Below are 26828 nucleotides of genomic sequence, written 5' to 3'. Positions count from 1 at the left end.
TCATGTTTCTAAGAAATGCTTTTATAACACTATGTGAGGATTATCAGTATAAAAGGACAGGAAAGGGCTTTGCTAGCAAGGATAAGGAAGTGATTATCCCATTGTATAAGGCATTTGTTAAGCTACATTTTGAGTACTGCATACAGGTCTGAAGACTGAAGGATGTAGATTTGGGAAGGATGTAAATCTGCTGGAATGGATACAGAGAAGGACAACAAGATTAGTGAAGGGTACAAAAGGGTGGTCTTGCCAAGAAAGGTTTCAAATTATAATGTCTGGTTGGCACTTGCAAGGTGATCTGATTTAGGTGTTTAAGGCTTTGAATGGCTTGAGCAATCTCAGTTCTGATGGCATTCTCCCTCTTGCTCCGAATGCACATGTGAGAGCATAAATTCAAATTGAGGAAGTATGGTTGCAAGGTAGATGTGTAGAAGTTTGCCTTCAGCCAGCAGATGATTGATTGTTGGAACAAACTTCCTGTTTGTTCCAACAAAAATCTGTTGTTGTTGTTGTGGAGGTGGGTATTTTGAATAGATTCAAGGAAGAACTCGGCAAATTATTGGAGGGGATGGACAGGTGAAGTGGGAAGGTTTTTTCTTTTTTTTTTTTGCTGTTGCTTTATAAGCTTGCTTTCTTGCATCATTCATCACTACTACCACCACCAATAATAGAATTATCATTTTATATACTCATGTTTCTAAGAAATGCATTTAAAAAGGTCTTTTGTTCTCTTATACCGAGGCACCTCCGTAGCCAGGTGGGAAGGAGCAGCAGTGCGTAGCACACGCTTCTTGATTTAGACCGGGGTTCGAGCCCGTTACCACCAAATACGGAGGATGCAGACCACCACATATCCCGGAGCAGTATGGCCTTAGTTGCTAATGCTCCTAAAAAAAACCAAATAACAATAACTCTTATACCGATAATCCTTGCTATGTAAGGATTATTGGTATTAACCCAGGGGGCTCACATCTGGTGATTATGGGCTTGGCACACCCAGGGTCCTGAGCTGGATATCATCATTCTTCTCTTTCTTGGTGATTCCCACCTACTTTTGACTCTCTCTCTCTCTCTCTCTCTCTCTCTCTCTCTCTCTCTCTCTCTCTCTCTCTCTCTCTCTCTCTCTTAGGGTAACTCTGGAATTTTTTTTTTTTTTTTTTGGCTGGTGCAGCATAAGCCTCAGGCTTCCTTGAACCATATAGCTAATAATAATAATAATAATAATAAGAGAACAGCAGACTCAACAAAGAAGGATGAGGAAAAGATCTAGATCAAGCATGTCCTTTCATCAAGTAGTAGAACAAGTGAGTGACCTGAAGTTAAATGCAATAGTGGAAAACTTAGTAATACTATTCTACCATTCATCCAAAGCTTGGTATTCCAGTAAAGGCTTCCAGAGCTTGTTTTTTTTTTTTTTTTTTTTTGTTTTTTGCTGGTAATTGAAACATGTTGTAATAATAATTGCAGAATCATCCTTGTTGATCTCATAAGAGAGACATTCAAAGAATGTCAGGGCATAACTGTGAGCAACTGTCACCAGAAAGATACTATACAGGATAGGATAGGATACCATGGCTGCATACTACTTATAACCCTCCATCACTTCATCTTGATATCCAGTGCCTGTCCTTGTATATAGGACAGAAGCAGTGGAACTCAAGTAGTGGCATAAGATAGTAATAGCAATGCAAAGTGATAAATCATTCTGCACAGTCCTTGTACCAGATAAGCACACTTGGGTATGGGATATCCCCAAGGAACAGTGTTGTGCAGATGTATTGTATCCATATCAAAATTCCAGTTGGTGACATAATGAAACACTAGGCTTGTTTCACATGGTTTATCATAGGTTCATTAGTTCTTGAGCATGAAACTATGAATTCCAGTGCCTATCATGATATCCTGAACAAATGTGTTCTGCTCTCATAGAATTCTATGGAAAATGATCTCTCTGTCTCTCAACTTGTCAATACTCCATATCACATCTGTTGTTAGATCCGTGATCATCTTGGCACCCTTATGTTAAGCCAGTGTACAAAAAAGTCATGTTAAGCTGCTAACTTCTGTAAGTAAACTGTCCAGTGCCTTGAGAAATAAGTGGTTCAAGACCACATATTTCTGGAAATAAGTGGTTCAAGACCACATATTTCTCCGCACGCAAGGCTAGCATCAAAGACTCGGAATTAAGCAATCATACAGAGTACTAATATGTCATGGTGACTTTTAAAGATATGAAAGGGATGCCTCTCAGACCCCCCCCCATCTTATATTTGGATTGTTTTGGAGAAACAAATTAAAAATGAGACTGAGCTGCTAACTTCTGTAAATGAACTAGCCAGTGCTTTGAGAAATAGGTAGTGCACAATTATTTTGATGTCTACATACAAAATTCTTGTTGAGTATACCCAACAAGCAGAACCAGTATTAATGACTGGTGAATCGGGCCATTATCCAGGTTGCTATTTAAAAACACGAAAGGAGTGCCTCTCAGCACAACAATTCATATTAGCTGTGGACTGCTTAGAGGGCGGCTGTTATCATGAAAGCCTGTGGTAACTTTTCTGGATATTAAATTTTGCTCTTACCAAGCTGCAGTGTCTGTTTCTCTGTGTTCCTATGTTTTGGAGGACAGTGGAAATGTCCCAATGTCTACTGGGAAAAAAATGAAGGCTGTGGTTTGTGAAAAGCAAATTTTATATTTGATTTAGCTACCATGGGCTTTAATCATTGCAATGATCCTGGAGGGTAGGTACATTTGCTTAACAAGATTAACACCACTCGAGACAGCAATTAGTTTATTCAAAAGTTGGAGATCTTCTTAGTCTGGCTTTCAGTTGCTCCAAAATCTTCAGGTGAATTAAGATATTAAGGACTCTGAGCTAGTTGAGAAATATGAGCCTTTCCATGCTATTTTTCTTAAATCATTGTATTACTGACAAAGTTGAGTGACAAGAAGAATGGATATGCTGTTATATTTAGTGCCCTTTTTCTATAAAATTCCCATAATGTAAGGTTATTAGGTGTCCTAAATAAATCTTTTAATGTACACATTTTATATTTATTTATGAAACTTTATTTAAATAGTGATTCAGTTTTATTAAAGGTTTTAAATACAATTGGTCAGTGTTGAATAGAATCAATATGTAAAGAAACAATTAAATATAAACAAACTTTTTTTTGTTGTTAAACTTTTGTTACGTGATGTTATTTGTGTAATTTTATGAATAGCTTACATGGTTTTTTTGCTGCTCCAGACAACTACCTAAAAACCTAGTTAGATTTGATTAATCAGATCCGTGATTAGTTTGGAAATAGATTGCTTGTTAAGAAAGACAAAAAATTGATCATATAGTTGCATACATAGGTTAATATGTATGCTGTATTTTATTTTGCAATATAAGAGGATGAATACATATATGAGGTGTTGATTATAAAAGTAATGAGACCAGTTTTTTTTTAAATATACATTACTGAACTTATATATCGACATGAGTATTACCTGCCTCAGAATAGTCACCAATGGAGGCTATACACTTATTTCACTGTTGCTGTTATTGGTCAAGGCTTTTGAAATCCTCTCGTCGAACTGACTTGAGCCACATTTTGAATATCCTCAATTGTGGAACATTTTCATCCTTTGTGGGTGAATTTGATTTTTGCAAAAAAAAAAAAAAAAAAAAGTCAAAAATCATTTTGAATCTAAGTCTCTCAAATAAGTTGAATGAAGCTGGCTAATACCATTTTTGGTTAAAAAGTGTTTCACAGAAAGTGAGAACACAAGAAGCAGCGTAATGGTAAATTAGCCAAAATTTGAGCCATGGTTCACTCCATTTACTTTTCACAGAAACTCTCAGCTACTTCAGAATTCAATGCATAATAAGCATGATTTTAATTGACCATTCTATTTTGTGGGATGAACAGTGAATTCAGTTAGTGGTCTCTGCACTTCTGATTTTGACATGTCTGCCTTCTTGGATCTCATGGAAATTGCAGTTTTCCATGGTTGACTTCGCTGCTTTTGCTTTAAGTTCATTCTGAAATACTTGTTTCATCACTTGTTACTGTTTTCTCTCAGAAACATGTTTTATCTGTTTTACTGTGAAAAATCATAATTACATCAAGTCTTTTGCTGCTTTTGTTATTTACCCAAAATGTATGGTATAATCTTCACTACATTTAAGTCTTGTTTTAGAATGAGAGTTTCTCTATGTAAATTTAACTTCCCAGCCGTTATATCCACAGTTAATCATCTGTCTGAATAAACCAAATCTCTTACCTTTTCAAAATTTTCACTGGTCCTGTGAAAATGTTGGAGAAAAATAAAAACTAAAAAATTTAGGTGATTAAATTAGTGCTCTTTGCATTACTTTATCATCATTAGCTTATTTTAATATGTCAAGTGTTTCCCTTGCAAATTTTTAACCACAAAAAATGTGATATTTATTCTTTTCTCTTAATGATGGCTAATAATTTTTATGCCAATATGAAACAGCACACACTTCTATTTACTATGACTGCTACCCCAACTAATTGGCTAACCTTGAAAGTACTGCTCTGCATGAAATGGCATTGAGAATCAGCACAGGCCCCCAGCCTTTTGGAAAAATTGGAGAAAAAAATGGTGGCCTTTGATGTAGGACCCCTTTATATAATTCATAAATAACAGCCAAAACCAATATCCCACCCAAACACAGGGTTTGAACCAGGGACACCTGACTGCACTGCTTTCCCCTTCCCACCCCTTGGCACCACTGGCTGAATGTGTTTTAAGATATCCTTGCAATGATTGCTCTTCTGCTTTCCTAAGCCAAAATTCAGACTCATTACTTCATAATCAAACCTTATACATGGATGGATAATACATTTTTGGTTAGTTTAATAATTATTAATGCTTTATAATTACTATTTGGTTAGAGATTTGCTATTTGCTTTTTAATTCATGTTAGTTTTTTATTTTTATATATTTTGATATTAAATGTATCACTCAGTGTTTCATTGAGTGCACTTTTTCAGGAATTGGTTATGGAACAACAGTTATTTGTTTCTTCTTGAATATTTACTACGTCGTTGTTCTGAGTTGGGGACTACTATACCTCTTCTACTCATTTACTGATTCTCTGCCATGGGCATCATGCGATAATGACTGGAATACTCCTAACTGTTTAACTGTTTCCCGATCAAACAACACTGTTTCTTCAGTTACATCTAATATTTCTGTTTGGTTGAATGTTTCTTCTGAAGATACCACCCCTATGTCACAAGGGAAAGTAGATGCAGCTGTAGAATTTTGGGAGTAAGTTTTTATTTGTATGATATTATTATGATATATTATGAAGTGTATTTGTGTGATATATTACGAAGTGTAATTAATATTAATGTGTGGCTAATATTGATGTCTGCTTGTATGGCTAGAAAGCTCCAGAAATGGCCAATGAACAAAAAGTTGCTATCATAACCAATGGTCTTGTTTCTTCCTATAGCATTGCAGCAGTAGTAAGTTGTAAGTTCTAAATTTGTGTCTCTTGCAATGTTAAATTAAATTACAGTGGTTATTGCATCAAAGTATAAAAATGTCCAAACATATATGGGCCAGTGCATGAAACTGAAATTTTTGGTTGGATTGAGGAAAAATTCTCATTTAAAGCTACAAATTGTTAAAAGGTTCCTCCAACACTCTGCAGTGTTGGAGGAACAAGTTTTTAAATAGCACAATGGGTTTTCTGGAAGAAGGTAAAATCTCAATGATAATTCTTGATCCTGGTCATCTAATGAGGCAAAAACTGTTGAAAAGTAAACAAGTTCACTTTTTTAGCATTTTTCAAAGGAAGTTGTTTATACCAATCAGTGAATGACTATCAGAATGATAGTAGAATAACTGAGATGGATAAAAAGAGAGCATAAAAATTTAACAGTTATTCTTGAATGAAGAAGGTCTGCTTTGAAGGTGGTGCCAAAAAAGAGTTTGGCATTAACAACAACTGAGATAAAAACAGGTTTGCATTGACTGTTTGAACAAAATTCAAAAACCAAACTTTCTCTCTGGATATCAAGTACGGTGCAGCAAATGAAACATGGATATTTCAATATGATCCTGAGATGAAAATGTAGAGCATACAGTGGAAGACAGTGCATTGTCAAAAACAAAATGTGAAGCCATTGAGCATCAAAAACAGCTATACTGGCAGTGTCCAAGATTTTTGAATCTATAGCAGATGCACCTATTCAGGTGATGCTACAGTTTAAAAAGATGGTAGCAACTGGTGCTAAACTGTGATTAATGGTATTTATCTCTAAGTTGAACATTGAAGACAGCGCTCGATCTTCATTGAGAGCAGAAGGTATCTTCATGACCAAAATTAAATACAGGTATATATGAATTTTTATTTTATTTTGACCATTGCATTGAAAATACCCCTGCAGTTCCTATATTATTCTACTGTGAAGGGCAAACATGGCCCAATTCTAAGAGCTGTAGGTAAAGGTAACAATTATGTTTTAAATTCAATCTTACCTTCCTTCTGTACAATGCTTAGCTGCTCATGTACACAAACTACATTAATCACAGTTTGGCCTATGCTCACTGGCTGACGAGAACGAGTGAGCTTTGAAACCAATGTCTTGGTGCTGCCCCAGATTTTTAAATGTATAGCAGATTTGCCTATTCATATGATACTGTATAATTTAAAAGGTATTAGCAACTTAGGCAGCACCATGGACAATGGTATTTGTTTCTAAGTTGAACATAAGTCCAAGCCTTAACACAGAGGTCTCAGTGCTTGATCTTCACTGACAGAAATTGAATGCAGGTAACTCATAGGAATTGTCTAGCAGAGTATATTGTCTAGCAGAGTATATCATCAAAAATATACATCAAAGTATATCATCTGAGACACCACCAGATCAGTTGTTTTTGAAGCTCACTGGCTTCACATTTGGTCTTGGAGAATTGCACTATCTTGACCATCTTCCACTATTTGTGCTGCATTTTCATCTCAGAATATCAGTAGACAAGTTCCAAAAATGCTTCAAATCATGGCACAAGATAATGGCATCACATAGAGCTACCCAAGAGAATTACTTTGAAGGGACAAAATAAAATAATTGGTAAGCTCAGTTTTAATTTATTTTTAAAGCTATTCCTGTAACTTTCTAACTGTCTTGTATTATTTAAAAGCAGTTTTTCAGGGTAAGTATTTGAAATGCGACTTGCGGAGTTGTATTAATTTCCTGTAAGCAAATGCCTGTAAGTCTGTAGTCCTTAATAAGTCACTAATATCCATGATATTAGTGACAAAATTCATGATATGTGCATTATTTGAATTTAGCAGAGGAAGATGATCTGTTTCTTAGAGCAAGTCTGTTTATGACAGTTCATTTTTTTCCCCCAGAAAGATTGCACTGTCTGTCTTGTCCTCTGCATGAATCTGTAATATTCTTTCTTTATTGCTTGATCTTTTGTGTCCCTATACATGTCACAAGGTTTCTTGGTTACTGTTTTTTCTAGTCCTTTTGATTTTTGTTGCTCCTTCTGAAGGTGAGGGAGTAGATGGCAAAAAATATGTTGATGTTATTACCAACCTAATATTATTGTTACTACTTTATTATATTATATCAGTTAATTAACCAGAAACACACTTGCAAAACTATGATACTGTCAAGTCCATGGGCGGGGCCATAATGTCTGGTTTTGTATGGCTTTTAATGATCATGTGAGGGCCATTCAGAAATATCAGTACTGGGGCAAAATCAGAAAACCAGTAAATCAGAGAGTCTTATTATGGGAGATTTTAATTTCCCAGATATTGACTGGAATTTGGAGGCTGGTCACTCACACACTAGCAAGGCTTTTGTGGATTTATTGGATGATTGTTTTCTACATCAGCATGTTCGGGAGGCAACTAGAGGGAGTAATACTCTTGATTTGATTATCAGTAGTGATTCTTCATGCATTAAGAATCTGCAGATAAATGAACCACTAGGTGGCAGTGATCATAGTGTTCTGAAGTGGGATTTGCTCAAAGCGGTAACTACCATTAGGGGTAAAGGGAAGGGGTATTGCTTTCGTAAAGGCGACTACGGTGGACTGAGACAGTATTTAAATTCTATACAGTGGGATCAACTGATGATGTTACCAACAGCAAATTCAAAATGGGAAGCATTCAAAGAACTTATCTTGGAAGCTACTAGGCTTTACATACCAACTAAGAAATATTGTTCAAGGTTTAGGCCTAAGTGGATGTCAGATGAACTAATGAGGCATATGGCAGAGAAGAAAAATGCATGGGATACATACAAATTAACACGTGACACAGAAGCCTATGATAGATACAAGTTGATCTGTAACCAAGTTACAAAGGAGGTTAGGCACGCGAAGGCAGATTACGAGAAATCCTTGGCAAAGGATGCGAAGAAAAACAGCAAAGAGTTCTTTACTTATGTAAACTCTAGAAGGAAGGGGATGAATCAGATTGGTCCACTTGATATCGATGGGTCAACTGTTGATGACCCTGCTCAGGTAGCTAACAAACTAAATGAATATTTTGCATCGACATTCACACATGAGGAGTTATTCAGTGAGGGGAATGCCAGAGGTGTATTCAACTCTAGCAGTAAGCTACAGAATCTTGAAATAACTGGGAGTAAAGTGGAGGAGAAACTGTTGAAGATAAACACAAGAAAGGCACCCAGGGTGGATGGGATCTATCCAGTTATATTAAAGGAGGCAGCAAAGGAAGTAAGCAAACCCTTAGCCATAATTATGAGAGCTTCCTTGGACTCAGGGGAGGTACCCACAGACTGGAAATGTGCAAATGTGACCCCAATTCACAAAGGAGGATCAAAGGCTGACACAAGTAATTATAGACCTGTGAGCTTAACTTCTGTTCCCGGAAAATTAATGGAGGCACTGGTTAAAGAAGCACTGCAGGATCATCTAGACAAGACTTCAGTTATAGCTCAGACACAGCATGGTTTTGTTAAGGGGAAGTCTTGCCTGACCAATTTGATTGGATACTATGATGCAGTCACAAAAGAACTGGATGCAGGGAATAACTTTGATATTATATACTTGGATCTTAGAAAGGCTTTTGATACTGTTGCACATGGAAGACTGCTGCACAAATTGGAGCAGTGTGGCATTGGAGGCAAATTGCTGCTATGGATAAAGGGGTGGTTGAGGGAGAGAAGACAGAGAGTGGTAATCAATGGACACTGCTCATTGTGGACTAAAGTTATTAGTGGGTCCCTCACGGTTCAGTATTGGGTCCTTTATTGTTTTCTGTATTTATAAATGATAATGATGATGGTATATTAAGCTTAATGTCCAAGTTTGCAGACGATACGAAGGTTGGCAGGGTTGTCAAGGACACTACTGACACTATGCTGCTGCAACAGGATCTGGAAAGGTTGAGCAGATGGGCTGAGAGGTGGCAAATGAAGTTTAACATTGACAAATGTAAAGTACTACATATGGGAAACAGCAACCCCAGAGCAACGTATCAACTCTGTGGTACTACACTGACAGTGGTAGAGAATGAAAGGGACCTGGGGGTGGTTGTGCAGGCAGATATGAAGTTCTCTGAGCAGTGCAGATGGGCTGCAAGAGTAGCTCATGGTGTATTGTCAATGATATATAGGAATTTTTCTAGCAGGGATAAGGAGGTGATTATTCCCTTGTATAAGGCAATAGTCAGGCCACACCTAGAGTACTGTATACAGGCCTGGAGACCTCATTTCAAGAAGGATGTAGAGCTGCTGGAACGAGTACAGAGAAGGGCAACAAGATTAGTGAATGGAACAAAGGGGTGCTCTTACGAAGAAAGGCTTAAGTTTTGCGAATTACAGTGTCTGGAGACTAGGCACCAGCGAGGTGATCTGATAGCGGTGTACAAAGTCTTGAATGGTTTGAGCATGCTCAGTGCTGATGGGATTCTTCCTCTTGCTCAGAATAATCACCTGAGAGGGCATAAATTCAAATTGAAGAAAGACAGATGTAGGATAGATGTCCGGAAATTTGCCTTTAGCCAGCGGGTGGTTGGTAGGTGGAACAGACTTCCATTCCTTGTCGTGGAAGTTGATAGCCTAAATAAGTTTAAGGCTCGGCTGGACAGGTATTTCGAACGAACAGAGGGGTGAAGTGGAAGTGGTTATTTTTTATTTATTTATTTTACTTTAATTTTTTTTGGCTGATGCTGCATAAGCTTGCTTTCTTGCATCAAATGCCTCTACTAATGCTAATGCTAAAAATCAAATTTACAGTTTCACCTCTGAAGAAACATCAAGGATAATGCAGAGAAATAATTATCTATTATGGATCAAACTATCAGCTAGGGATTTGCACAGATTTCAAAAGACACACCTGAATAATAACATAAAAAATTAACAATAAGACACAACTACTATATTTCCAGTACTGACACCTCAAAAAACTTGGAGTTACTTTGGAGTCTACTGAGTCATTATGTAAACATATCTACAACATCACTAACCCAGAATACAGAATGACAGGCTTTTTTGGATAGCATGGTTAAAATTCACATCAGACAAAGCATTTGTATTCTACTCATTGTGTTACTATCCATTCTAGATTGAAAATCAACTGTCTGTAATCCCCATCTCTCAACGCTAGTAAAGGATATAAAAAAGTCAGAAAGAAGAGGCAGCAAATACCTTTGTTACAGGAACATGATCACTTACCAAACCTAAGACTATGCAGACATATAAATTGTCTTCAAGTTTTACTCCTGTTATGACAGAAAAAAGTATGTAAACATACTTTTTTCACAAAATTTTTAACACTGAGGTCAATTGTCCAGAATTGCTTGAAGCTGTCAACTTTAATGCTCTTGCTCTGGTATCCAAGATCTTAATGTTTTTTCCTCATATTAAATAAAGTAATTACGAATGATACAGTCCCTTAACTTGCATGACATAGAAAGTGCACTCCATGCAGCTTAACTTCTTTGAAGATGAATCCTCCTTTGTGAGAACCCTTAGTTTATTACAAGTGGACTAAATGCCTGAACATTTTATATTGTTGTTATCATTGTTTTAAAATTATTATTTTATTTTAAATTTTATATTTTGAATAACTTAATATTTTTTGTTGTTTACAAATGTTTAAAAATTAAGTTTTTGATTAACTGTCAAAATTTGTTCTTCATTGTTGTTGTATTTCATATTAAAAAAATATTACATGTTTATCAATATGATATATATCATAAATTAACCTGTTGTTCATGATAATGTTCTTTTCTTCAGCCTTTAACTACTCCTGTATATCTGTATACATGTAAATTCTTCTGTTGGCTTATTAGTAGGGTTTCTTGTATATTATTATGTACTAAACAAATAAATTAATTAATAAATAAATATAAATAAAATGATAAATTAAAAGGGAAATGAGCCATATAAGAAACAAAACAATAATTCAAGTGCAAGAAATAATAAGATAAAAGCTAGACAATTAGTTGAACAAATTGAGAGAGAGAGATTAAATCAAATTAAGTATTAAAGAAACTTTTACTGCTTATCATAATTATGAGAGAAATTAAAGAAAGGGAGGAGGGCCCCTTGATGAATTTGATCATCAACACGTATTCCTGATCTTTCACTGTATGTACTCAAGGCAATGATGATGGAAATGGAGCTTTGGATCAGAGGTGATAAGAAAGATCAGAGCAATACAATTACCAAATTTATTACTGGTATTATCAATCTTCCCCCTTCCCCAACCAAGTCCTGAAATTGATTCTTCTATTCCTTCCTATACAGGATGTGACATTGTCTCCATTTTGCAGACAAATTTAGCTCAAATGAAATATTAAGCCTGATGTAACAAGTTGTTAGGTTCTCTACATGGTGCAGGTATTGATGCCTCATGATGTTCCCAGATTAAATATAGAGATTGAGTATTCTATCTGGAAACAGTTACATTTGATATTTCATTTCAGACTTTGAGCACCTCACTCCATCATATTATATTTTTGGCCATAGTTCTGCTTATGGATGTTTTTGAGATCTTTTTCCATTTGTTAAAGACTTAGATAAGACTAGTCTTTCAAAACTTTCTAAGTGCAACCATTATCTATCTGCTGAAGCCTGCTAAAAGCACTGTCAATCATACCTCCCTAGAAGTTTGTGAGATCCTATCCTTTTGCCACTGCCAGTGAACTGATTTAGTTAGGTCATGTGGCTTTTTAGTACCTTCCTGCATACATCATATGATCCCTTTGATTTTACATATTTTTGCATATACCCTGAACCTCTATGGTCCTAATAAAGTAGTCAAGAAGTGTATGTGATACAATAAAAAACAGTTCCTGGACTGATACATTAAACATAACTTAACCTAGAAGTAGATGAAGTACTCAAAGTGCTGTCCTTGAGCAACAGTGCATCTTTGCTATTGTTGATACAATTGCTAGTAGCAGTTCTGTAGGTATGCTGGTTGGATAATGCAGAGAGTATCTTGATTTTGCATCAGTAACTTTTCATTAAAATTGCATGTAAGAGGTCAGGTGAGTAAGGGGAATTGGTAACAAACAACAGTATTGTGTTTAGCAAGCTCTTGTTTCATGAAAAATTAGTAGCAAGTAGGTACATTGTCATGCAACAATTTCAGTCTTTCCCTGCCCACTGTTTTAAATGCTTTTGTGAATTTTATCTTTAGCTGACACAGCGCCTTTACTTATCTTTACTTTTTCACAGTGGCACTTTGAGAAATGAACTCATAGTGCACAAGACCATGGTCAAAAGACTTTTAAAGTCATTTTACCTTTCAACCTGTTGTGCCAAATTTTTTTTTTTTTTTTTTTTTTTTTTTTTTTCAATTATGGAAGATGAAGTGATTTCTAAGTCAGTGATTCATGCTTTATGTAAGTCATAGAGAAAATATCAAGTCTTGTCTCTGACAGTGATGAATTCCAAGGACATGTTGCTATCAGATGTGATTATGAATTTGCTGAAAGTTGTCATCTGCTCATTGGGTTGATTGCCAATAAGCATCAAAAGGCACTACATGTCAAGCAATCTCCCTGCATGTCCAAATCATTGATTCAAATTTTGTGTCAGCTTCCATGTGAAATGTTTAGAAGTTCAGAAAATTTATTAGTAGCAGAAAATATTAGTAGTAGAAAATTGTAATTTTCTACTACTAATAATCAAGGCATACAATCAATCAGAATTCTTCCAGCACAGTCATCATCTGCTAAACTTTCGCTCCCTCTGTGAATCTACAGTGTCATTCAAATATGGTAGCACAAGAGGGAGAATCCTCTCTGTAAACCTAATTGCATAATTTCCAGTTTTTCAGAAGCAGAGTTCTTTAAGCATTGGCAAAATTTGATGTTTATGTGAAATTACAAATTTGATATTTTTCATACTTAGAAACACGATAAAACAAATGCATAAAGCAACGTTTTGTGTATGTGTAGCTGCAAATTGAAATTTGCAATTTTATAACAGCAAACCAAGCTGTGTTTATGGATTACAGCAGAGGTTCCCAAACTTTCTCGGTTCACGGCGGCCTTAGTGTCTCTAATTTTTTCACAACATCCCAGGCCAAAAGAAATACCTAACAGTTCCATTTATTAAGTAGTTAGGTCCAAACAACTTAATAAGTAATGTTGAAACTGTGAACTACTTGAGATAGTAGTTTGTGTGGTGTCCAACAGATTTGAGTATCACTGTGTTTCCCTCAAAAAATTAAAACATCTTGTGGCGTCCTTGTGAGTTTGCTGTGGCACACCACAGTTTGGAAACCACTGGACTACAGTGTTATGTATGTGGCTAGTCTGGGTACTTCTTGACCATACTACTTATGCTACACTGGTTTTGTTGTAAGAATTAGAGTTATTGTGTTGATCAAGCCAAGCCTAGTTAATGAATTAATAAGTGAATGGTGACCTTATAATAGTTTATTGAATTATATCTTTTGACATAAAGTGATATATAAATCAGACAAGCAAGCAATCTGATTTATATATCATTTGTGTTAAAAGATACCTTATTTGAGTATGTGTGTGTATTAATATTTTATTTTGAACGTGATAATTTTTATTTGAATTTTCTTCATATAATTTTACATGTAACCTCTTTACATTGAGTTTTGTTTTGCTTCAATTTCTCTATTTATTTTCTACAGTCTTATCTAGAAACAGTGGATATATTTCTTTTGTATGTTCCAAGGTATCTATAAGGATAAAATTACCACTCTTTCTTCTCCTTATCTTTATTTTTTATTTAATTTTTTTTTCACAGGCGAAAGGTTCTTCAGATCTCGGAAGGGATTCATGATCCTGGTACGGTGAGGTGGGAGTTAGCCCTCACACTTCTATTAGCCTGGATTATTTGCTATTTTTGCATCTGGAAAGGTGTTAGATGGACAGGAAAGGTAAGGGCAGTTATATGTTTTTCTTTAAAGGTTGTTCTCATTGTCTGTCATCGCTATCATGGATATATATACCCAGGTAAGTGAAAAAATTATTCAAAAAGTTTGAATTCACTCCGTCACGTCCTCAGTGGTATCATCTGATATGTTTATCACTTTTTTTTAATAAAATTTTCATTTAAGGCTTGATATCGGATAAAAGACATGCTGGACTTTATACTGGCTTTATATATATATATATATATATATATATATATATACATATATATATATATCTTTTAGGAACTTGCACTCAGGACAAACTTTTTTTTTTTTTCAGAATTCCATACAACTCAATCATTCTTTAATTGCTTTAATTGCTTGTGACTCCAGGAGCAGAATAGCTAAACATATAGTTATATTAATTATCTAATGCTATATTTATGTCATTATATTAATTATTATTATGTATTTTTGGTTTGATATTATTCCAAAGTTAAGATTTCTTTTTCATCTTTAATCTATTGTTCAGTGGCAGTTCTTATTCAGAGTAAATTATGTTACTTGGGAATGTAATTTGTTTTGTAAAGTGGTTTAAGCTCACTGAAACTTCAAATTGGTATCATCAGTTTTAGGTAATAATATTGTTGGACCCTAAGGTGTTTATTCTGTATGCCACTTTTGGAACTAAAGTTCTTAGACACTTCCCAAACCAAAACTTTAAATAATCTTGCTAGTGACAGAGTTATATATTAATAATATTGCTAGTGACAGAATAACATATTAATAATATTGCTAGTGACAGAATGACATATTAATAATATTGTTAATGACAAAAGAAAAGTATGAATTCATTTTAAAAATCATCACTTTGGTTTGGAACAGCAGCTAATCTGTTGAACCTTGTTTGAAAGTTGTCTCTGAGTTAGTTTATTATTGTCATAATAGTGTATGGCGTAGGTCAGCCCTGTGCCATTAAAGAAACAACCAAACCAACCAATCAACCTTACTAGTGTTTACTCTTTTATGAACCAGTGACTATTACTGTTTGTTCTCAGTGCTGTACTTTAGTTGTTTTGCCTCTTTTCAAATGCTCTTTAAAGAAAAAATAACCCAGAATCAAAGTACAAGCAGGAAGTACACAACACAAAGTGGACTAATGTTTTAAAGATGGTAATTTAATTTTTGATTACTCCCCTACACATATCCTTATGAAGTTTGTACTTGTACCCCTATAAGGTTTTAAGTGCCAGATTGCAACAGTATCAAAAACTGCTTTTAATTAAATATGGCAAAGCTTTTCATTTTAAATATGTTGAAAGTTTTTTAATATTAAATATTTAATGCTGAGGCATCTTATTTCTGAAGGCTGTGGTCGGCACTGCTTCGTCACATGGCCTGCCTGTTTCAGCCACTTTGTGAACTGGTTGGCAGCCCGAACGGCACAGGGAGTGAGGCGGTGGTCCCAGTAACACTGGAAGGCAAAAACTTCGTTGGGCAGTGCGTCTTGATCCGGGCAAGACAAAATTTCAATGTTAATAATGACCTTAAAGGGGAGTATCTCCTGCAGGAACTCCGTTGCCTCCAATCCTTTGGAGAGAATTGTTTGGTATGATTTCACTATGGGTCGGATCCATGACCCAAAATGTGGGGTTGCGAAAGATTCACGCTCCCAGGCAAGACCTAGGCGCTGATCCCATAGCCAGAGGTTGCGAGCTTCGAGTTTATTATTATTATTAGCCATATGGTGCAAGAAAGCTGGAGGCTTATGATGCAACAGCAAAAAAAACATTTAGCATTAGCATTAGTAGAGGCATTTGATACAAGAAAGCAAGCTTATGCAGCATCAGCCAAAAAAAAAAAAAAAAAAGAAACCACTTCCACTTCACCCCTCTGTTCGTTCAAAATACTTGTCCAGCTGAGCCTTAAACTTATTTAGGCTATCAACTTCCACGACAAGGGATGGAAGTCTGTTCCACCTACCAACCACTCGTTGGCTAAAGGCAAATTTCCGCACATCTATCCTACATCTGTCTTTCCTCAATTTGAATTTATGCCCTCTCAGGTGATTATTCTGAGCAAGAGGCTCTGAGAGGCATCAGTAAAATGAATGAGAACGAAATTTTCAAGATTATAAATGATGCTAGAACTAGGGGACATAAATTCAAGTTACGGGGGGAAATGTTTAGATTGGACTGCAGGAAGTTCTATTTTAGCCAGCGAGATATAAATTACTGGAATAAGTTGCCTTCATGGGTGGTAGAGGCCGACAGTTTGGGGAAATTCAAAGGTCATCTGGATAGTACTTTCGGGTAAGGGAAGCGCATAGGATGATAGGTTTAATTTCCTTTTTATTTATTTTTTATTTTATTATTATTTTTTTTATTTATTAATTATTATTATTTAGTTATTTATTTATTTATTTTTTTTTTTTTTTTGTTTTTATCATTGTTTTGTTCGGATTTTTTTTTTTTTTTTTTTTTTTTTTTTGGCTGGTGCAGCATAAGCCATAGGCTTTCTTGCACCATGCGGCCGTTACTAATACTAAGAGGAAGAATCCCATCAGCATTGAGCATGCTCAAACCATTCAAGGCTTTGTACACCTCTATCAGATCACCTCGCTGGTGCCTAGTCTCCAGACACTGTAATTCGCAAAATTTAAGCCTTTCTTCGTAAGAGCACCCCTTTGTTCCATTCACTAATCTTGTTGCCCTTCTCTGTACTCGTTCCAGCAGCTCTACATCCTTCTTGAAATGAGGTCTCCAGGCCTGTATACAGTACTCTAGGTGTGGCCTGACCATTGCCTTATACAAGGGAATAATCACCTCCTTATCCCTGCTAGAAAAATTCCTATATATCATTGACAATACACCATGAGCTACCCTTGCAGCCCGTCTGCACTGCTCAGAGAACTTCATATCTGCCTGCACAACCATCCCCAGGTCCCTTTCATTCTCTACCACTGTCAGTGTAGTACCACAGAGTTGATACGTTGCTCTGGGGTTGCAGTTTCCCATATGTAGTACTTTACATTTGTCAATGTTAAACTTCATTTACCACCTCTCAGCCCATCTGCTCAACCTTTCCAGATCCTGTTGCAGCAGCATAGTGTCAGTAGTGTCTTTGACAACCCTGCCAACCTTCGTATCGTCTGCAAACTTGGACATTAAGCTTGATATACCATCATCAATATCATTTATAAATACAGAAAACAATAAAGGACCCAATACTGAACCCTGAGGGACTCCACTAATAACATTAGTCCACATGGGCAGTGTCCATTGATTACCACTCTCTGTCTTCTCCCCCTCAACCACCCCTTTATCCAAAGCAGCAATTTGCCTCCAATGCCACACTGCTCCAATTTGTGCAGCAGTCTTCCATGTGCAACAGTATCAAAAGCCTTTCTAAGATCCAAGTATATAATATCAAAGTTATTTCCTGCATCCAGTTCTTTTGTGACTGCGTCATAGTATCCAATCAAATTGGTCAGGCAAGACTTCCCATTAAAAAACCATGCTGTGTCCGAGCTATAACCGAAGTCTTGTCTAGATGATCCTGCAGTGCTTCTTTATCCAGTGCCTCCATTAATTTTCCGGGAACAGAAGTTAAACTCACAGGTCTATAATTACTTGTGTCAGCTTTTGATCCTCCTTTGTGAATTGGGGTCACATTTGCACATCTCCAGTCCATGGGTACCTCCCCTTAGTCCAAGGAAGCTCTCATAATTATGGCTAAGGGTTTGCTTACTTCCTTTGCTGCCTCCTTTAATATAACTGGATAGATTCCAACCACCCCAGGTGCCTTTCTTGTGTTTATCTTCAACAATTTCTCCTTCACTTTACTCTCAGTTATTACAAGATTCTCTAGCTTACTGCCAGAGTTGAATACACCTCTGTCATTCCCCTCGCTGAGTAACTCATGTGTGAATGTCGATGCAAATTATTCATTTAGTTTGTTAGCTACCTGAGCAGGATCATCAACAGTTGACCCATCGATATCAAGTGGACCAATCTGATTCATCCCCTTCCTTCTAGAGTTTACATAAGTAAAGAACTCTGCTGTTTTTCTTCGCATCCCTTGTCAAGGATTTCTCTTAATCTGCCTTCGCCTGCCTAACCTCCTTTGTAACTTGGTTACAGATCAACTTGTATCTATCATAGGCTTCTGTGTCACGTGTTAATTGGTATGTATCCCATGCATTTTTCTTCTCTGCCATATGCCTCATTAGTTCATCTGACATCCACTTAGGCCTAAACCTTGAACAATATTTCTTAGTTGGTATGTAAAGCCTAGTAGCTTCCAAGATAAGTTCTTTGAATGCTTCCCATTTTGAATTTGCTGTTGGTAACATCATCAGTTGATCCCACTGTATAGAATTTAAATACTGTCTCAGTCCATCTTAGTTACCTTTACGAAAGCAATACCCCCTTCCCTTTACCCCTAATAGTAGTTACCTCTTTGAGTAAATCCCACTTCAGTGATCACTGCCACCTAGTGGTTCATTTATCTGCAGGTTCTTAATGCATGAAGAATCACTACTGATAATCAAATCAAGAGTATTACTCCCTCTAGTTGCCTCCCGAACATGCTGATGTAGAAAACAATCATCCAATAAATCCACAAAAGCCTTGCTAGTGTGTGAGTGACCAGCCCCCAAATTCCAGTCAATATCTGGGAAATTAAAATCCCCCATTATAAGACTCTGATTTACTGGCCCACTCTATTTCTCTGTACAGTTTCTTATTATACTCATCAGGGTCATTAGGCCTATAGCACACTCCTACTCTCAATTTTGATCTCCCAATGCTTATGTCATACCAAACTGACTCGACACTGCACTGTCCAGCGATGTCGACTGGCTTCACTTCTTTGAATTTTATGTGTTTCTTAACTAATAGCATAACCCCTCCTCCCTTCCTATCCTGTCTATCCTTCCTGTAGTCATTGTACTCCCCAAATTCCAGTTCTGCATTCCTTATATCTGTGTGACACCACGTCTCTGAAATCCCAACAATATCTCCTTTGATGTTTTGAGCAATACCTCAAATTCATCAAATTTATTTACTAAACTCCTAGCATTGGTGTACACGCAAATATACATGCACCTGCTCTTCCTCTTAGCCACCCTAACGCAACCCATGTGTTTACTTGTACCGCAATGGCTCCCAGCAGTCTCTGAAATATCCTGCATCTTGTTTTCCAGGCTTCTGCTCATTCCAATAGAAGCAGTGCAAGAATCACTTTCACCTCTGCCAGTGGCTACTGTTAATCTATTAGTCTTTGTATTCCCCCAGGCTAGCAGTTTTCCGACCCACCTAACACTGCCTCAATAGCATCAGCAAACATTCTTGCACCCTTTCTATTTAAGTGTATCCCATCCCTGTAGAAGCAGTCTCTCCTGTTAACAAGTACAGACCAGGCTGAAAAAAATTCTACCCCTTGAGCCCTGCACAATCTTTCCAGGGCCGAATTGATCAACAGGGCTCTCATCATATACTCCCTACCTGAGTTATCCTGAGAGAGAGAGAGAGAGAAGGGAAGGGAATCACCAAGAAAGAGAAGAATGATGGTATCCAGCTGAGGACCCTGGGTGTGCCAAGCCCATACTCACCAGATGTGAGTCCCTGTGGGTTAGTTGATAAGGGAGTGCGGAGAATTTACCCGCCCATTTTACTACGATGTTTTTATACTATTCATCACCTCCAGTGATGGCTACTTCTTTTGGTGAGAGCACGCATTCGGCATTCCTGCAAAACTGGACATCGACCACCGCCCAACTATGAGCTGGAACCGGGGTCACTGTTGGTTTTTAGGCCCCCGAAGACAGTTGGGAGATAGAAGGACGAATAAACTTGGGTCGGAAAGGTTGCTTCGTGGAGGGTGGTCTGATTTCCACTAGGTTCTGGGCGGGATTGTCCTGGTCTGCCGCTTTACATTTTCTGGAAAGGATGCATGAAGGTGGGCCGGAGTAGATCTGGGTGGACCGGAAGTTGCCGGGGATGGCTCCGGAATGTGTGTGACATCGTCTGCAAAGAAGTCTTTTGGCTCTCACAGGGCTAGGCTAGGCTAGGCTTCACAGTAAATGGGGTGAAAGAGACCAGTCTGACAGGAGGGGGGGCTTGTTTCTTCTGACTGCTCTTCCACTTTCTCTTGGGCTTCTTCGCTACCTAGAACTTCATCTTCGATGGGGGTCTCTTTGGCTGCTGTCTCCCACCACCATTTGAGAGGAGCAAGGATAAAAGCCCACAACGAACAGACAAATATCCACACTTTGAATTCTGGAAATCTAAAAGGGACTAATAGAGGGAGAGAGTGTCAGAGAGAAAGAGAATGCAAGCTCTTAATCATTTCTTCTTTCCTTCTTCACACTCAAGATCCATACAGAAAAGAGAGGAGAAAAGAAAGGAAAAAAAAAAAACTTTCTCCATCCACTCCACACATTTACTCCTCTAGCTCTCCACTCTTTTGAACCTTTTGGCTCGCATGTCTTCCACAGAAGACAGAAAGAAATGTATTTTGTTATTTACGAAAACAGACCATGCAGGATGAGACTACAAACAGTACAGCTAAAGTAACTGCCAGGAGTATAATGGGTATTTTAATCCAGGAATTGAGTCCTCCCTCAAATAATTGATAAAAGCACACTGTCCAAGGTGACTGACCAGGTGCGTAACTTGATACGTGTGAAACTTGTGAAAAGTTTGTTTGGCCTACTTGTAGCGCTGGGTCTTCTAAACGAAACTCTATATCTTTGCAGGCTGTAATAGTGCGAGTGACAAGACACAAGTTTTCATTATGACATTATATGCCAATTTTGAACTGGATAGTGTAAGTGGTTGTCTCTTGGGTTAATTTCACCGATCTAGTGGCTACCAATATGTTATGAAAGTTTACTGAAACTGTTTCAGGAAGGCATGTTGAAAGCGCTTGAAAAGTGAGGGTAGCCAGTGTATCACATGAAAAGCATCCAATTGGCCTGGTAATGTCCCCAACAAATTTTGGACAAACTGTATGTGTCTCCAAATGAAATTCAAATTCAGAGAAGGACAAGTCTAATGTTAATGGAGCTGATTGCCGCATTTTCGATGTGAGCCTGCCAGAGGGGCTCAATTTCTAGTTGGTGAGAAATCTGTGTTTTTGGAACTTATTGATTTTGCTAGCCACCATTTGTTCTAAATAGGATGCGCTTTTCTGGCAAATGACTTTTTCTTCATAATATTGGCATTGTATCATGCGGTCATCAAAAATAAACTGTTTTGAGACATTATAGTTTGCTTGGGTGTCACCGATTTCTCCATATTTTGGTCGAGAAACCAAGGCTGCTTGATCTAGATAAGCTTCACTACTATCACCCACTCGCAAAATCAAATGGTGTTTAAGAATATCGGTGGGTTGATCGAATGTACCTAGCACTTGAATTTCAATCTTGTTTCGAGTGATGGCAAAATTTTTTAATAATATAGATTCAGCAGTTTCATTAGCACATGTTTGAATTTCAACTATGTACCTGCAAAGGACTCCTTCAATTTTTCGGACTTAGTACACACATGTAAAGTCGGGAACTAGCCAAACTCGATAATGTAAACAGGGCTGACTATCAATAATAAGACAATTTGATCGACTATCTCCTGCAATACAATTTGTGATTCCCAGCCAGCTCAATGACTCTTTAGTTAAGGCCTCAAAGTGGTAGTTCCTAACACAATGCAACCCCCAAGCACAGAAAGCGTTCTGAGGGCAAGCCACCTGACTAATGAAATGCAGTTCCATTGGGAAAGTGTAATACATTTGTGTTGTCTGCCAGTGACACTACTTGTTTGAATGTTAGCTGCAACTGGAAAAGGGTCTGTTGGGTGTCGGTAACGAACCATAAACATTGCTTGTAATCCAAGTTAAGCAAAGTCACACGAACTTTAGTGGAGATATTACATGGTTGTGGCAGGTCAGCTTGGCATTCTTTTATTTTGGCATGAAGAATCTGGTGGATGGTGCACGTGGATTCAACTATAAGTGTTGACAGACGCAAAAGAATCTGCACGGGTGTGACTCACAAAAGTGGTCTCAGCTCCATAGGGATATGTTCTTCCAAATATTCTTGCACTCTTCCCATGCGAAACCTTCTCCATAAGGCACTAATGACCATAAAAAAATCCTTGACTGTTTGTGCTACTGATTTGATGATGAATTTGGAGTACCAAACAATCGTTGCAGCCAGAATACCCAAAATTATGTATTTTATATAAGACACAATAGGTGGAAAACAGTGTTGATTATTTATCAGCTCCCAGCAAAGAATGCAAACCAACCTCTTACACTCATCTCTTCCTGATAAATGTATGGTAGTACCTTGCACCATCTTTCCTAGTTGAGATACAAAGAGAAATTTCAGTGGTCCTGGGGTTAACCTCTTTTTTCACGCGGTACCTCTGCCTGTAAAGGTTCCCTATCAATCACTTGCACTGTTAGCGGGGATTTCGCATGCATACCTCCTTGCATTAACCCCGGGGGCTCACATCTGGTGAGTATGGGCTTGGCACACCCAGGGTCCTGAGCTGGATATCATCATCTTCTCTTTCTTGGTGATTCCCTTCTACTTTTGACTCTCTCTCTCTCTCAGGATAACTTGGGAATTTTTTTTTTCCTGGTGCAGCATATGCCTCAGGCTTCCTTGCACCATATGGCTATTAATAATAATAACAACACGGAGCAAGAGAGCATCTACTAGAAAGGTCATTCATTGCCCTTTGTTCTGACGTCACTAACATTGCTTCACCTGTTGGATGGTAAAAACCGGATGCTTCGCGTGGAGGGAGAAAATGATAATCGCTCTGCCACTGTCTTGTTACATTAACTGCCTGAACTTGCCCTTCTGAGCAATTATGGGTAGCAGTGTCTATTGTTAATGCGTGAATGGATTGTTGTAAACCTTCAATCTGGTCTTGCAAAGGTTTTAGAATATTTTTAAAATAGTTTTCCTACTGACTAACGTCTTCGTTGCTGTGATTTTGACTAGATATAATGTTAATTGGTCTATGTTTTGTGTCTGTGAGAAGATCGTTCGTTTCCTCTCACCTCGCGGTCTTAACTGCTTGTGAGAAGGTTAAAGGGTTGTGAGAAAGAACCAATCTTCTAATTTTATTCGAAATTCCCCTGAGAAACTGAGCCAGCATCACTTCATCAAGAATATTTAATGCTTCCGGAGAGTTACATTCCGTTTTAAAGGCCAAACAAGCTAAGTTCTCGACTCTAGCACTATAGCTTGCTACTGTTTCTGTAGGCCCTTGAACAGTGGTTGAAAACTGATGCAAACATGTTACGATTGGTTCTGTTTTCTCGAACTGTGCCACGACTACATTTTTGAACACGTTATAGTTCTTTTTGCATAATTCAGTCGATTGTGCAAGAAAATCTGCAGCGACACAACGGAATTTCACCCTACAGACTGCTATCAATTCTAGGTCTTGCCAAAATTCTAGTTCCCCTACGCTTTCTAAAGTTTCAAAAAAATATTGGACAGATGGGCCTTCATCCGGTTTGCAAAAGAAAACTGGTACTAGTCTAAGGTAACCCGCAACATTAGCCAAAGGCCTACTAGTTTCGGACAAAGACTGTCTGCTGGGTCCGAAAAAGTGGATCGAATTTTCTAAACCTGTAGTCTGTGGATCCTGCTCTTCCATCTTGTATTTATTAATATCTGTGTAAGATTAATGTCCCCCAAAATGGCGTGAACTTACCTTTCCGTCGACCTGAAACCAAATTATAACAGTAATCAGCAGTTCTAAAACAAAAAGTGTTTCAACATATAGCAACTCGTTTTCTTTTTAATTTTGATAAATTTTCTAGGGCAAAACGTTACAAGTTCCTGACTGTTGTTCGAAATGTGTGCTCCTGAAGTCGTCTGTGTTATTTGTGTTGCTGAAAACTAAAAAGAGATGCCTATAACTATTCTCTGCACACGTAAAATATCAGTACTATCACTATTCTTTCTACCACCGCAGTAAGCTCATTAGTTTCGTTTTCTGTTCTCTGATTGATCCTACTGGCACTTTGCTATTCATTCTACAACAATCAGGATTGTTCCTCGGTATTCGTGAGAAATGGTTTTTCATCCCGTAGTAACCCAGGTTCTGATCTTGGTCACGGCACCAGTTTTCCACAGGCTCTTTCTGTTATAGCGTGTGCACTTACCCGTGTGCTGCTAGTTCAATCTTGCCATCAATCGAAGCTCTCTGTTAATTATACAACTGCTGGTAAGAATGCACGCTAATATGTGTATCCAGAAAACCTGGGTTTCGTATGATAGTCCAGTAGTTTGGATTAGGACAAAAAATCTTGTGCCCTCAAGACTCACTCAGATTGACACTGAGAGCAAGCTCGCAGCATCGAAGATTGCGTTGTGATTTCACTCAAATATCTTTCTTTGTAATTGGATCTTTGAGCGCCGCTTAAGTGAGTTATGTGTAGCAGAGAATTGTCACTAGGCAAAATGATCAACAAAACAAGGTTTATTACACATATTAATCATACAAATAGTTACAAAAGAACCGGTCAAAATTTTAGCATAATTGGCAATCGATTGCTTGGAAACAAACTGAATAGCAGGTATAATCTTGCTGTTACTAGTATTACAATATTACAGTGTTCTTCGTGTTGACACTTCCACCATTACTCTCACGAGTATTCACAATGACTGGTGTCAGTCACACCATACAACTGTTCTACTGCTAGAATAGGGAAGTATGTCAATTAAACAATTACAATTAGTATTTTTAACAACTAGTTTGATAGTTCGCGTTATCTGTTAAATTCTAATTACTAAAAGGAGCTAAACAATTGTCAGAATGTGTCTATGAGAAGAGAGGTCCGTGGATAAGGTTAAAATTGGAGGGGAGTAGGATTACCTTTAAGTGGTTGGGTTTGGTTTGTTTTAAAAAAGGCTAGTCAACTTACCAACAAATCGGCGTTCTTCTTCAGCACTTCTGGATTCTACCCTTTGTTCCATAAGTACGGTTTTGGGGATATCTGCGATCATCCTCGGCTTTCTTTGTCTGGCGCTCTTCAAGGCTCTGCTTGACTACCTTTGGCTCTAGAAAATCTCTTCAAACTCCGTAACCTCTTGACTCACCAGCAACTTCCAAATAGACTCCCGACAACTCTGAACTTTCCAAAATCTAGCCAAAGACTCCCTTACAACTCCAAATCCTCCCCAAATTAGCTCCGTCTTAGATCCCCCTTTTCCTATATTTCCCGCTTCCTAAGTTTCCCATGACCTGTTCTGATTTCACGGGTTAATCATGTAGGGCAAAGAATTACACTTGGGACTGTCAACTTTTGGGATTTGACACTACTAAAAATGATATGTTATATGTAGAAGGGAAATCTCGTATTTGTGGAGGGCAGTTTCTTTTGTTTTACAATCGTGGTCAACGAACATAAATCGATACACTTTTACGTACGGAATTTTGAAATGACAATCGATGTGTTTATCGGATTCGATTGCATAAGAAATTATGTCTCTTGTTCTGCTTACTCACCTTTCTCTGACAAAAGTCGCGTTCTCCCCTCGTCGTTCTTGGGGGTCTTACGTGTTCACTGCCTGCCTGCTACTATCGGGAGAAGGACCTGACGTCACTAATTGACTGGACACTTAATGGAGGTATAATGTTTCATCGACTGCATCCCATGGGGCGGTGCTGGTTGCAGATGCGAAAATGAAAGTGAAACGCAACTAATTCCGATGGAGTGATGTTACTTTAGTTATACAGGCTGCAGAAAAAGGGTAGGGCACTTTGAGGAATAAATGCTTCTTAAAATTGAGCGAAAGGGATAAAAATGATAGCATTTTTATAATGGAAAACCCCAACACAAGTTCGTGGCAAGCAACGGGTGGTTTAATAGGTTCAAGCATCACGCTGGTTTCAAAAACATTAAAGTATGTGGTGAAGTCGCTAGTGCCGATTCTGCAGCTGTAGAGAAATTTCGTGATATGTTGGAAAACATTATTGATGGAGGCGGCTATTCAACGCAGCAAATTTTTAACATTGATGAGACTGTTCTCTATTGGAAAAAAATACCGGATCGAACATACATTGCCAAAGAGGAAAATACAATTCTAGGTTTCAAGGCTTCAAAAGATAGGGCCACGCTCTTGCTGGAGGCTAATGCAGCAAAAGATTACAGATTAAAACCACTACTTGTGTACCATTCTGAAAATCCTCGTGCACACATTTCTTTCACATTTGACTCAAAGCTTTGAAGGTAGAAAAACCACTATTTAGAACTCAATGTTTAGCCATTTATCTTTGTATCCACACTCTCTTCCCCCCCCCTTTTTTTTTGGTTTTTTTTAATTCAGCATTGCTTGTCTACTTTTCTTTCTTTCTGCTATAGTAATCATTGTCATTGTGTGTTTGTTGAACATGGCATCAATAAATTTCATAAATGACAGCACTGTTAC

The 26828-nt window shown here is 37.6% G+C and overlaps 1 protein-coding gene across 1 annotated transcript in view; it reads left to right on the top strand.

Moving 5' to 3' along the window:
* LOC150086801 (sodium- and chloride-dependent taurine transporter-like) overlaps nt 1–26828 on the top strand; it is a 299102-nt gene that overhangs the window by 141149 nt on the left and 131125 nt on the right. Inside the window, exons 3-4 of the mRNA XM_090372759.1 lie at nt 5014–5293; nt 14260–14392. Of these exons, the coding sequence (XP_090228885.1) occupies nt 5014–5293; nt 14260–14392 (413 nt within the window). The remainder of the gene's footprint in view (nt 1–5013; nt 5294–14259; nt 14393–26828) is intronic.

The sequence above is a fragment of the Mastigoproctus giganteus genome, chromosome 4 (genome assembly GCF_048544385.1).
Source record: "Mastigoproctus giganteus isolate SK-2022 chromosome 4, ASM4854438v1, whole genome shotgun sequence".
NCBI lineage: Eukaryota > Metazoa > Arthropoda > Arachnida > Uropygi > Thelyphonidae > Mastigoproctus > Mastigoproctus giganteus.
The sequence above is the reverse complement of the archived record's forward strand: the minus strand, read 5'-3'. Positions and strand labels throughout refer to the sequence as shown.